Here is a 13,483-nt window from a genome sequence, read left to right as displayed (position 1 = left end):
TTTGGAGTGATAACACAAGTAATTCATTCTCTATATTTTACTTTCTGTGTCACACATCTCTAATTCAGAGAATAGAGTTAAGATATATTAGTTAGATAGACTAACTAATTTTGCTTTCAATTTCACTGTCAAATAGGCTTCCTTGGTCAGAATCATCAATAAGAACTTTCAATTTCACTGTCAAATAGGCTTCCTTCTACAATGGCCTTTGCTATAGGTTCCGGGGAGTCAAATGGATTTGGAGGCATTGCTGGAACATTTTCTCCTTCAAGCATTTGAATAACAACTTTCATGGAAGGCCTATCCGCAGGATTCCATTGAACACACCATAGCCCTGCAACTGTTACTTTCTTAACTCTTTTTCTGTCGATTTCTTTCTCTATATGGATTGATATCTCTTCTCCTTTCTCCAGTTGATCATATGCCCATTGTGGGAAGTAAAGTTGGCTGCTTTCTTGCTCATCATATGGGACATTCACAGGATTCCTTCCCCCAACCAGATTAAGCAACAACATCCCGAAGCTATACACGTCTGCCTTGTATGACACGTTCCCGAAGTTCCTCGAGAACACTTCGGGCGCGATGTAGCCTATCGTCCCTCGGGCTGCTGTCATGGAGACCACGCTTTTTTCCTTGGAGCAGAGCTTTGCCAACCCGAAATCTGCGACCTTTGGGTTCAATTCTTCGTCCAGCAATATGTTGTGAGGCTTAATGTCGAAATGGAGGATTCTCTGGTTGCACCCTTGGTGAAGATAGTCTATTCCTCTGGCTATCCCGAGAGCAATCTGTTCTAGCTTATCCCAACCAAGGGACTGCCCTTTTCTCGACGAAATCACGTCCTGGAGAGAGCCATTTGGCAGGAACTCGTACACCAGGGCACGGTTCGCCCCATCAGCGCAGTATCCTAGTAGTCGGACCACGTTGATGTGGTGGATTCTGCCTATGGTTCCAACTTCATTGATGAAGTCTTCCCCATTTCCTTTGGTGTTGTCAAGGACCTTAACGGCAACCGGAATGTAACTCGAAATTCTCCCTTTGTACACCATCCCATAGCCTCCTTTTCCTAGCTTCTTCTTGAATTTCTCTGTGATTCTTTTAATGTCTGCATAGGAATATCTTGTAGGCCTAAGAGCATTGTAATCCTCCAAAAACTTCTCCACCATTTCTTGGTCCTTATGCTTCCTTTTCTTTAAGGAGATAATGCGGTATAGAGTGTATCCAACTACCCCAGAAATGAGGAACACACCAATAGTTATGCCTGCAATTATACCTTTTTTCATTGAACCTGCACAAATGAACCAACCCTTGTTTAAACATGTAAGATTGCAGAATTCTCTTTTTTTTTTTTTTTCTCTGTTTCAAGAAATAGATAATAAATTGTGAAGGACACATAACCCAAGTCCTAATTTGTTAGAATCAAGCGCTTACCACTATGCCAAAAACTATAGCTAGTAGCGAAGACGTAATTTTATTTTTGAGAGCGGTGCTGGACTTGGCCCTTTACTGGCCTCCCCTCCTAGCACCCGCCAGTCTGAACTGCTCTTGCTTATCTGATACCACTCGTTAGGATCAAGCACTTACCACTACACCGAAAGTTATAGCTAATAGCGAATGCACAACTTTATTTCCTTATACCGCCACACATTTTCGAGAGCTAGGCCACTAGGGTGCTGGACAGCCTGGACTTGACCCTTTACCTCTCTCCACCCAACAATCTTCCTAACCACATGGTGCTAGACTTAGCCCTTTACCGGCTTCCGCCAAAAATAGTAATGAACTTGGCCCGACCTCCGCCTAAAATGCCCTAGCCACATGGCACTGGACTTGATCCTTACTAGTCTCAGTTAAACATAATTTTAGGTGCAGAGAAAGTCATAAACAGTGAAATTATTACCTGCAGTATCCTTATCTGGTGTAGGATCATAACATTCAGTCACATTTTTGCTATTCTTCTCCAACCTGCAATACTTGCCCAGATCTTCACAATTCTTGCAAAATGGATTTGACCATTTGAGAGATTCTCCGGGTAAAGAAAGGTAATCAGGGGGGCTCAGTATAGTATATGGAACACCAGAAATGCTATACATCTTAACACAAGACAATGGCCATCTGGTGGCTTCAGTACTAGAATCGAAAGCATAGACTCTATACCCAGGGCCACTAAGGCAGGGAATGGAGTATCCACTCCCTGAATCTTTACTCCCAGAAGAGCAATTGAAAAAAATGTACTGAGGGTAAGGGCTACTATATTGATTATTCAACTCAAAATGAAATGCCCCAGATGAAGAATTCATAGTGGGAGCCTCTCTGGGGAAACAAGAAGCGTTGACTATATTAACTGTCATCGTCTGGGATTTGTAATCGATCTCCAGAACCACAGCTTTGACGGATATTGGGACGATGATGTTGTTGGTAGATGCCCTCGCCGGATACTGGAGAATGAGCTCTGTTTCGTTGTCTTTGTTGCATGACACTTCGAATCCGGCGGGGTAGCCGCAGTGGTCCGGCTGCCGGCCCTTTAGCCGGAAAGGGAAGCGAATCACCGGAGGGATGGGGTAGGTGCCGCCGCAACTGGATGGTTGACACTCATCTTCAGCTGCTACAATAACGAAGATTAGTGCGAGGATTAACAAGTGAAAGTTAAAGCGAAATATTGCCATGCGACACTTCTGCACTTCAGAAATTTTCTTGAATTTCAGGGAATCCTTAGCAAATGAAATGTTAAATAAAAAAAAAATGTGGTTGTCAAAAGTCTGAACTCTGTGTGTGTGTGTGTGTTTTTTTTTTTTTTTTAGTCAAACCACATCAAAACGCGTGTTGAAAAAGACAAAAATCTTAGGGATAAGATTTTAGGGTTAAAAGACTGAAATGTGCCGTCCCCAACATCTATTTCCGTAAATGTGTGACGACTTTTTTTTTTTAACAGAAATGTGTAAAACTTATTTTCGAGTTGCGTTTTTGCATGTGTCTCGGGTGTTTTTTTTTCTCCTTATTTACTTAAAACGCAAGTAGGAGTTGCGTTTTTTGTATTGTATACGTAAAACGCATTTGCCAAATGCGTTTTCATGATACGTATCGCATACGTTAAAACGCATTTGGGAGATGCGTTTTACGTATAATACTTTAAAATACGTTTAACGCATCTCCCAAAGCGTCACCGTCACCGTTGCTTTCGTCGTCATTGCCGCCACCCTCACGATCATAAATATTCTCAATGCGACCACATTACCTCACTTTCATCTCCACCGTCAAAATACGCCGTGAACTTCCCTTTCGTCAACGACTCCCGTTCCCAAGCGGAAAACGACGTCGCAGTAGCTTTGGCCAGCGTTGAAACCGGCTCGGCTGGCAAGCGCTCCACCAGCGGGGACAGAGACAAAACGATACCCCTGGACGGCGTCGGAAGATTCGACGGCCCATTTGGGAATTTGGGGCGTTGGGGCGTCGAGGGCACGGAGAGGGACAAGATTTTGATCCTCCAGAAGCTAACGGCGGCCGTCAGAACGGCCACCCAAGTCCAGACATTGTTAACCGCCGTTAAAAACCCATAGCTCAGATAGTTGAAAGCTATAGCTTCAAGCGGAGATTCCAATGTATTCATTCTTTCAAGAAAACTTTTTTTTTTTCTGGTCAGTGCTCTCTCTCTCTCTCTTTCTCAATCTCTCGTTTCCTTTTCCGTCTCCGCAACATAGCAGTAAACGCAACTCACTTTTGCATTTTACGTATAATACGTAAAACGCAAAAGTAACTTGCGTTTTTCACTATACCGTATCTCCTTCAAAAACGCGTTAACAGTAGAGATGACCACGGTTCGGTTCGAACCGGAATCGTGACTGTGCAAACCGGAACCAGAACCGAACCGGAACTCTATAATAAAACAATAATTTTTTGCTTGCATTTTCCCACCCACGTGATACTGTGTCGTTTCACTATTGACGTTTTAAGTCCAGGATTTTATTTTATTTTTTAAAATTTGCATGCTATTTAATCATGCTTGTATTTAGACGGTTATGGAAACTACCGAGGATGACAGTGTACACGTGTTATTATAACGTTCTTGGAGAACTTGTGCAGCTTAATTAAGTCTATCTATATCTATCTATATCTATATATTAAGAATTACAAACAGTTATAGATATTACATAATACATAATTTGATGAGGACTGAATAAAAATTTAAAATAAAATATTTGAAATTGAAAGAACATAATCATTAAGCTTATTGTTCCAATGCGGACTCTTCGTTTCTCTATGATCAATCCGGATAAGATTCTACCTCTATATAAAGAGGTAGATTGAGATCAACTCTTTCACCTCAGTTTCTTCCATCCTATATACGTGATATTGCACCAGAGTAAACCAAAAATGCCTTCACAATATGTCTCAGTCCAGGCCATTAGTCCACTGCATACGAAAAGGGCAATTAGAGTGAGGTTAGTGAGTACGTACGAAGTACCAGAAGTGCGGGGAGGACAAGTCATGAAAAGCAAGTAATGTATATTCGTTGATTCAGAGGTAAAAATCAGTTCTAAATATTGTTTACATTCTTACTGTTTTTGGATTTTAAAAGATCAGGTGTGAATCAACTCTCATAAACTATAGGGAATCTATATACATGCTAATATCTCCAAAGAAGAAGTGGAGAAATATCGGGCTATTTTTAAAGAAGGAAAGATTTATTCGGTGAAGAATTTTCTTGTGGTTACTAATTACCTATAAAACAACTTCACACAAGTACCTCATTAAGTTCAATTACAACACTCTTGTAAAAGAGAATCCGAAGAAACAATTTTCTAATTTTATGTTTAGGCTAAGGTCTTTTGAGTCTTTAATGAATCCTGAAGAAGTCAATGATAAGAGCTTTTTTTGGTTAGTAAATCTGAACATTTTTTCTTAGATTAAGATTTTCAAGGGTTTTGACTAATATATATATATATATATATATATATATATATATATATATATTTGGCTAAAGGGAAGGATTGTGGAAATCTACTCTCCACTACAAAAGATCATTGGTGGAAAATCCTCCACTCTAATTGATTTCCTAATAGCCGACACAAAGTAAGTTTGTCTTACCATATTCATACACTGTCTTTTTAAAAAAAAACTACTAACTTGGCAATTTATATCCTGCACCAGGGCGCGCATTGCATTGTGCGCCCTGATGCAAAACGACGTCGTTTTAGTTTTAGTTTTTTTTTTTTTGAAATTTCGCTACCCTATGTTGGCGGTTAATTTTCTTTAAAAAAAAAATCTCAGGTTCAAAAATGTACATAATTTTATACTAGAATACACATAATTGTATACATGAATGTACATAATTGTATAACAAAACACACATACTTCTTTTTTAAAAGATAATATATATAATCTAACATAATAGTTAGACCTGGCAATTCGTGTATACGGGTCGACACGATAACGACACGAACACGATAAGGCTAAACATGGACACGACACGTTATGGTTAACGGGTTTAAATTTTTAACACGAACACGAACACGATTTGTTAACGGGTTAAACGGGTTGACACGATAGACACGTTTTGTTAACAGATTTCAAGTCGTATCAACACGATATGACACGAAACCCGTTTAAACCCGCTATTTCTATTAATATATTTTTTTTAAAAAAAAAACTAAAATTTAAAGTTAAGTTCTATAAAAAATAAATAAAACCTACAGTTCAATCATCAAACAAACTAAAAAATATTCAATCCATAACATTCATAAAATGATAAAATAACATCGAAAAATCATAATTAAGGAGTCCATACTAGTTTTTAGAATCAAATTGAACACAACACAAATTCAAATTTCTAATTGTTGAATGGTGTAGGATCTTGGCCTAATGTAGTAAATTCATCCTTAGTCATGTTCATAATATCTTTTCTAATCTCATTCATGACCATGGTTCTTACCTAAATGACAATGGTTCTTAGCGGGTTACAAACAGGTTTAGTAAACGGGTTAACACGATAATATTAACGGGTTAAACGGGTTCTTAATAGGTTTAACGGGTTGACCCGTTAAGACACGAAATATAATGGGTCCTTAACGGATCAACCCGTTAAGGACCCGGGACACGTTAAGGCTAAACACTAACCCGTTATTTTCGTGTCCGGTTTCGTGTCGTGTTAACGGGTCGTGTCCATAATTGCCAGGTCTAATAATAGTGATAATACATCTACTATTATATATATATATATATATATATATATATATATATATATATATATATATACTAATAAAAGCCCAAGAAAGTTAGGCCTATAATGGCTAGAAAAAATGGCGGTCAAATTTTTTAATCAAATGAATGGCTCAGATTGATCGTATTTTAATTTTTCCTTAAGATTTCCTAATTTATCCTTAATGAATATGATTATCCGTTAAATATGATCTTTTTCGTTAATTTCTGTTAGTTCACCGTTAACTTAATCATTGATTTTAATAAGAAAGGTCTTAGGTTTGAACCTCATCCCAATTAAAGTTGGCATAATTAATCTCTATTTTACTCTTATTAAATTAAATAATAATTTAGTAGCTACAAAAAAAAAATAATACATATGCATATCTTGAATTTAGAATTATGTGTCTACAATGTCTTTATTCAAAAAAATTATTCATTATCAATAAATTAAATAAGAGAAATAATTTCATTAGTTATATTATATTTATTTTTCTCCAATATAAAAATTCTTTACATTCAAATTAATCAATTGATTATATTCGCTACATTGTCTCTACAATGTCTTTATTAAAAAAATCTATTCATTATCAATAAATTAATTAAGAGAAATAATTTTATTAGTTATATTGTCTTTATATTTTTTCCAATGTAAAAATTCTTTACATTAAAATTCATCAATTGATTATATTCACTACATCTTCTATTATCTTTTTTGTGCACTATTTTTTTAATTAAATATCAAAGTTATAATACAAAATAATGCTATATATTTATTTACCAACTATTTTATTAATACCATGAAAAAATTAAAAAAAATATATAATTAATAAAGCCAATCATATTAACTACTTGAGAGATTTATTGACAAAGAGAGTATTCAAATCACACAACAAATTGAAGTGAGAACTACCTCGCAATGTCCTTGTTTGACAATCAGCAGTTAGCGGATTATATTAGCGAATTTGACCAGCGAATTATATAAGCAGTTGATAAAAAAAGATATTTAAAAAAATTAGGTGTTTAGATTAACATGTAAAATGACCAAGTATACATAATAATAATAATAATAATAATAATAATAATAATAATAATAATAATAATAATAATAATAATAATAATAATAATAATAATAATAATAATTGTTTTTTAAAAAAATAAAAAAATTAAAAAATGTAAATAAGCCAATCATATTAACTACTTGGGGCATTCAAAAAAAAAAAAATATTAACTACTTGGGGGATTTATTGACAAAAAAGAGTATTCAAATCACACAACAATTTGAAGTGGGAAACTATCTCGCAATGTCCTTGGTTGGCAATCAGCAGTTAACTCTTCAATATTAGTATATATTTAATATTTTATGCCCTAATTTTTATTTGCTCTCCCTTATGTCCCGTATTTGGTTTCAACCATACCTATTCAATTATTTTATTGACAATTATAATCAATCTTGATTATATTTTCTTGCATTTGTAAACTTAGAATTGCCTATTTAAATAGGCAAATTTAACATTCAATTATCTATGCATGAACAATTCCAATATAATCTTGCCTTGATATACGTTAAAGTGCTTATTTAAAAAAAAAAATTGAGTATTATCCCAATCGCGCAATGCGCGTAAAAAACTAGTAATATACATAAACTTTTAACATAATAAACATCAACTCTTAACATAATACACATAAATTTCCTATTTCGGATGTACATAATTGTATAAAAAATGTACATAATTGTATAAACAAATACACATAATTGTATAAACAAATACACATAATTTATAAACAAATACACATAATCGCGTCAACTCCCTGCATAACTTACCAAAATGACGTCGTTTTGGAAGGCGCGGGGCGCACAGTGCTATGCGCGTCGTGGTGCAGGGTATAACGATTGTACGAACTTTTACTTTTATATATAGTGACAACAGATTAAAGTGTACTGTTTGGGATGAACACGTGGCTGCCATTCATCAATTCTGTAATAAAGATATTCAAGAACCAATCATTGTTGTCATTCAATTGTGTGGGGCTAAGATTGTAAATGGTAATGAGTTTAATTTTATATACATTACATATTGTAATGACCTGCTAATCCTATGTTTCTTTTTAGGTGAGGTAAGGATCACCAGTTCCTATGATGCCACCAAACTGTGGATAAACCACAATTTTGATGAGTTTATTGATTTCAGATCTAAGTATGTGTCTATTTTCTTCATACTGTGGATACTTTTCTAAGCTCTAATTTTCATTTTATTATAATTTCTACTAATGGTTTTTTTTTTTTTTTCCACTTAGGCTTACTCTGTAAAGCAGTCCAGTGCGTAGTGTCACTACTACCACCGTCCTATCACAATCTACTGACCTAAGTGATTTTAGGGATGGTTGTGTGGTTGTAACTACCCTAGAACTCTTAATGCAACAAAAGGTCAGACATAGATTTTATATTCACACAAATAAATTTAGGAAATCAATTTTTGATTCAAATGCCAAAAATCAGTGAGTTCTCTTAATGTATATTATTTTATAACTAAAAAATGCAGGAAGGTGAATGGTATGTACCTGCTGAAATTCTTGGTATAGAGGGTTCAAGACAGTGGTATTACACTTCATGTCTGGCTGATGGATTATTGGATTCAAAAAAGGCAATCAACAACATACTCAACGAATCCTCTTTGTGGTGACACTTTGGTGGCCATGAATTGAATCACTATAGACCTATTGGGGATATCTCGGACCACATATATACTCGCAGCAGGGCCGGATTTTAGGCTGTGCAAGCTGGGCTACCGCACAGGGCCCCCAATTTTAGAGGGGCCCCAAATTTTAGAAGTCCAATATTTAATTTTTACCTAGCTAGTTTAGAAATAAAATTAAAAGTTTTCAATTAAACTTAAAAGGTTCTATGAAGAGATGGTAAGAATGTGTATTTATTATATTTTAACTTGGAGGTCAAAGGTTCAAAACTGGCATGTATTAGTTTTTAAAAATTATAATTTTGATAGGGCCACATTTATTTACCAGAACAGGGCCACAAAAACTTAAAATACGGCCCTGACTCGCAGCATGCAGACGTGAACTTGTAAGCATAAGTGAGTGATCTCTAGGGAACGTAACACGGCTGCTGACTTCTTGGCAAAGAGTTCCGGTGATCAAAGAGGCATTACGTTACTTAGGCAACCGCCTGCTAGCCTTGTTCAAATTTTAGAGGATGATAGACTTGGCATGCCAGTGTGGCGCCAACTTGTTTTGCCAGCTATGTAATTTTGGGTATCCCCTTCCATTTCATCAAAAAAAAAAAAAAACAAAAAAAAAGAGATAAAAAAAGCACAATGTTACAAATAAAAAATCCAATTAGAATAATTTCACTATAAATTTAAACTAACTCATCCTTTAATTAAATTTATATAAACTTTGTATTTATAAGTTAACTATGTATATACACTGCTGGAAATTATGGAATTTTCGACCACTTGAAAGTGATCTTAAGTCAAGTCGAAAGCAAAAAGTGGTCGGAAATAGCAATAAAGATTTTTCCGGATATCAGAAGTGGTCGAAACAAGACTTTTAACTTGATTTAAGATCACTTTCAGGTGGTCGGAAATTTCATAATTTTCAGTAGTGATACAAGAGATCTATACACACAATTGTGGTTCCGGCACTGTCCGGGCGCCTGACTAGCGCCTAACGCCTTTTGCAACATTGATTAGGATATTTAAAATATTTTATACTTAATTTGATTGATTTGAACAAATTGAAAATCTAAAAGTCCTAATTGTTTCATATGTTCACTCCTATAGAGATGTCATTATTGAATATTTATATAGAGGTAATTTTGCATTTAATTACTAAATAAACCTTTTTTACATTTATTTATGAATTAACTTGTGATAAATTGACCAGGACTATGTGGTCTAATGGTATCCGGGTTGGACTTCCATTTGGAAGGTTGTAAGTTCGAGCCTCAGTGGAGGCGTTATTGGCTCTTTGTGTTTCAGTAGGTTGAGAAAGTATATGAACAGATACTACAATGTAATAGAGCTAGTAGCGTTCAAAAAAAAAAAAAACTTGTGATAAATTTAATTAATTAATAAATATAAAAGAAAAAAAAAAGAAATTTGTTTATAGATACTGACCTCGTCAAAAAGTATAAGTAAGGATTAATTTTATACAGCTTAACAAACATTTTTCTAAATGATATTAATTATTAAGTGGTCAAAGTATTGGTGCTTAAGATCTAGTGGTCTCAGTTCTCCATCTCAGAAAGGTATAGCCGCAATAGCACGTTGTTTTGATAATGATTGTTTCCATAATGAAACTCCAGTTTAAATAAGAAAAATGTTATTCTTTTTTTTTTTTTCCCCATAAATTTAATAAAAAGTTTCACATTAAATTTTTTGATAAATAGTTGCAGTAGCTCTAAGAGACAGTTTTTTTTTTTTTTTTTTTTTTTTTTTTTTTTTTTTTTTTTTGGAAAGGAGTGTATTAAAATAACATCAAAATATATACAATCAGGAGGGTGAGTAATCCACACCCCAAGGACAGATGAGGAACCAGCAGCCTGTGCGAGCACATGAGCCACGTGATTTGCTGGCCTTTTGACGTGGTGAACCAGAATGTTCCCAACGTCTCGTACAATGTCACGACATTGTTCAATAATCAAACCTACATAGGACAAATCTTGACTAGTGGAATTAAAATTGTTACAAAGATTTAAACAATCGGACTTTATAATGTAGTTCGTCGGTGGTCGAGTCTTGATCCAAGATAGTGCTTCTCTGACCTCCAACGCCTCCGCGCAGTAGGGTTCATGGATACCATGTAGATTGCCACTCCGGGCAGCAACAAAAAGGCCCAAATGATCACGGATCACCGCTCCATAAAAGATTCTGCGCTCAGAAACAGCTGCGTCGACGTTGCATTTAAGGCTCCGATCCGTTTCGGTGGTGGCATCCAGAGCGAAAGTTCACTGTCCATGCGACGTCGCCCACCATGCATCGGTAACAGAGAATCCAGCCAAGTTGAAGAAAGATCAGTCATTTGTCTAGTAAGACCCTCAATAGTCCAGTTTTTGTCATGCAATACCACATTATTTCGAGTGTTCCAAATCACCCAAATCCTTGCCGCAATTAACACCATTGACGTCTGAGGTAACATACGGAAGCTGGAGTTCATGAAACCTGCGAAGGTGGATCTATGAAGGATGTCGTCGACGCCCCATAACTGCCGAGCAACCGGGCAATCACCAAATAAATGCTCGATTATCTCTATATCAGATGTGCATAAAGGACATCCGCCCCCAATCCAAATCCCCTTTGTCTTCAGCTTCTCCCGTACAGGCAGAATGCCCCAGGTGCAGCGCCAAATTAAATTAATAACCTTCGGTCGAACCGGAATACGCCATAGCCTCCCCCATTCTGTGAACTCGTGATTCGAGTTCTGCGTCGAGGCTACAACCGTTTTAACCTGGTAGCCATGCTTCACCGAATAGAGCCCCTTGATGTTGCCCGCCTAGCTCCATGAATCTGAGTGGTGTGGCGATATAGGGATCCTAATTATTCGTTCCACATCTTGCTCCACGAAAATGTCTCTGAGTACCTCCAGATCCCAGGTGCCGTCGCTGGTCATCAGTTGGCACACTTTGGCATCACGAGCGCATGGTGTAGTCAATGGACCAATGCTTGCGTCTGCTAAACACGCTTGGCCCCAAACAAGTGTGTCTTTGCCGTCTCCAACTCGTCGGATGAGACCTCCGTGTAATAATTCTTGACTTGCGAGGATGCTCCTCCAAAGGTAGCTTGGATTGTGGCCAATGCGCGCCTCTAGAAAGCCAACAGTGGGGAAGTACTTCGCTTTTAGAAGCCAGCTCAACAGCGAATGAGGTCTTGTGATGATCCTCCATCCTTTTTTAGCCAGGAGTGCAATGTTGAATTCTTGGAGACGCTTAAATCCCATACCTCTGAATTTCTTTGGAATCGCTAGTCGTAGCCAAGAAGTCCAATGTATGCCCCGGCCGTTGGTAGTCCCATTCTTCCACCAAAAGTGATTCATAACTTTCTCAATCGAATCGCAAACACTCTTTGGCAAAAGGAACATCGACATGGCAAAGATCGGCATAGATTGTGCAACGCTATTCAGAAGAACCTCTTTCCCGGCCCGTGATAGCAGTTTTTTCTGCCACGTACATACCCTATCACGAATCCGCTACTCAATGAATTTGAAGAGCAACGTTTTATTCTGTCCTAAAAAAGATGGTAAGCCTAAATACCTTCCGAAATCATCGACTTGTTGTACACCAAAAATAGCCGCCACTTGCTCTCGTATGCCCGACACGGTATTGGCGCTGAACATAATGCTAGATTTGGCATAATTGACTGCTTGACCCGAAACGCGGTTGTACAGACTCAGACATTCCTGCACTTTTTGAGCCTCCCCCGCAGTCGCCTTGAAAAGCAGCATGCTATCATCGGCAAAAAAGAGGTGTGAAACCGGCGGGGCTGTTCTAGCCACCCGGATGCCATGGATATTTCCTCGGGCCTCCTCCTGTTGCAGCAGTAAAGAAAACCCTTCCGCACATACTATAAACAAATATGAGGAAAGCGGATCGCCCTGGCGGATACCCGAGTTGGCATCACCGACCCCACATCATCACCATTTACCACAATGTTGTATTTAACTGAATTCACACACAATAAACAAGGTCAACCCACCCACGGGCGAACCCCATGGCTATCAACATGCTTTCTAAAAACTCCCCATTCCATCCTATCATACGCTTTAGCCATACCCAGCTTCAGCGCTGTCCATCCCCCATTACCACGCGTTTACCTCTCAAATAGTGGCCTAGTTCCCCGGCTACAATGATATTGTATGTTATTAACCTGTACGGGATGAATGCGTTTTGAGACGGAGAAATCATAGTGTCGAGAATCTCCTTCAATCTATTAGCTACGATCTTGGCGAGAACTTTATAAGCCACATTGCATAAAGCGATGGGCCTCAAATCATATACATGTTCCAGACAAGTCTTCTTTGGAATTAGAACCACGTTGGACGCATTCAGACCTTCTGGCATGCTACAGCTATGAATGCAGTCCCTAACAAATTTTGTGAGATCCTCTCCAACAACTGACCAAAAATTATGATAGAACGAAGGGGACATACCGTCAGGGCCCGGAGCTTTGTCTGGAGCCATGGAAAACAAAGCGATCTTCACTTATTCGTTGCCTACAGGCCTAGTTAGGCAGTCATTCATCGTAGTAGTAACTCGGCAAGGCACCCGGTTGGCGATGTC

At 37.4% G+C, this 13,483-nt stretch overlaps 3 protein-coding genes across 3 annotated transcripts; all 3 read right to left on the bottom strand.

The window, feature by feature from the left end:
• On the bottom strand, nucleotides 1-2,731 carry LOC109183413 (rust resistance kinase Lr10-like). The gene is made up of 3 exons (XM_019333500.1): nucleotides 1,895-2,731; nucleotides 194-1,285; nucleotides 1-141 (listed from the first exon to the last, which is right to left on the bottom strand). Exons 1-3 carry the CDS (start codon nucleotides 2,658-2,660, stop codon nucleotides 101-103), a joined length of 1,899 nt encoding a protein of 632 aa, XP_019189045.1. The 5' UTR covers nucleotides 2,661-2,731; the 3' UTR covers nucleotides 1-100.
• A 480-nt stretch (nucleotides 2,732-3,211) lies between these two features.
• LOC109183384 lies at nucleotides 3,212-3,601 on the bottom strand. Its single transcript, XM_019333465.1, has one exon. It carries the CDS (start codon nucleotides 3,599-3,601, stop codon nucleotides 3,212-3,214), a length of 390 nt encoding a protein of 129 aa, XP_019189010.1.
• Nucleotides 3,602-11,058: 7,457 nt separating this feature from the next.
• Nucleotides 11,059-13,264, bottom strand: LOC109183383. The gene is made up of 5 exons (XM_019333464.1): nucleotides 13,018-13,264; nucleotides 12,810-12,865; nucleotides 12,458-12,732; nucleotides 11,788-12,379; nucleotides 11,059-11,655 (listed from the first exon to the last, which is right to left on the bottom strand). The coding sequence occupies exons 1-5, from the start codon at nucleotides 13,262-13,264 to the stop codon at nucleotides 11,059-11,061; spliced, it is 1,767 nt and encodes a 588-aa protein (XP_019189009.1).
• Between the last annotated feature and the right edge of the window lie 219 nt (nucleotides 13,265-13,483).

Source organism: Ipomoea nil, unplaced genomic scaffold (assembly GCF_001879475.1).
Source record: "Ipomoea nil cultivar Tokyo-kokei standard unplaced genomic scaffold, Asagao_1.1 scaffold1125, whole genome shotgun sequence".
Classification (NCBI taxonomy): domain Eukaryota; kingdom Viridiplantae; phylum Streptophyta; class Magnoliopsida; order Solanales; family Convolvulaceae; genus Ipomoea; species Ipomoea nil.
The sequence above is the reverse complement of the archived record's forward strand: the minus strand, read 5'-3'. Positions and strand labels throughout refer to the sequence as shown.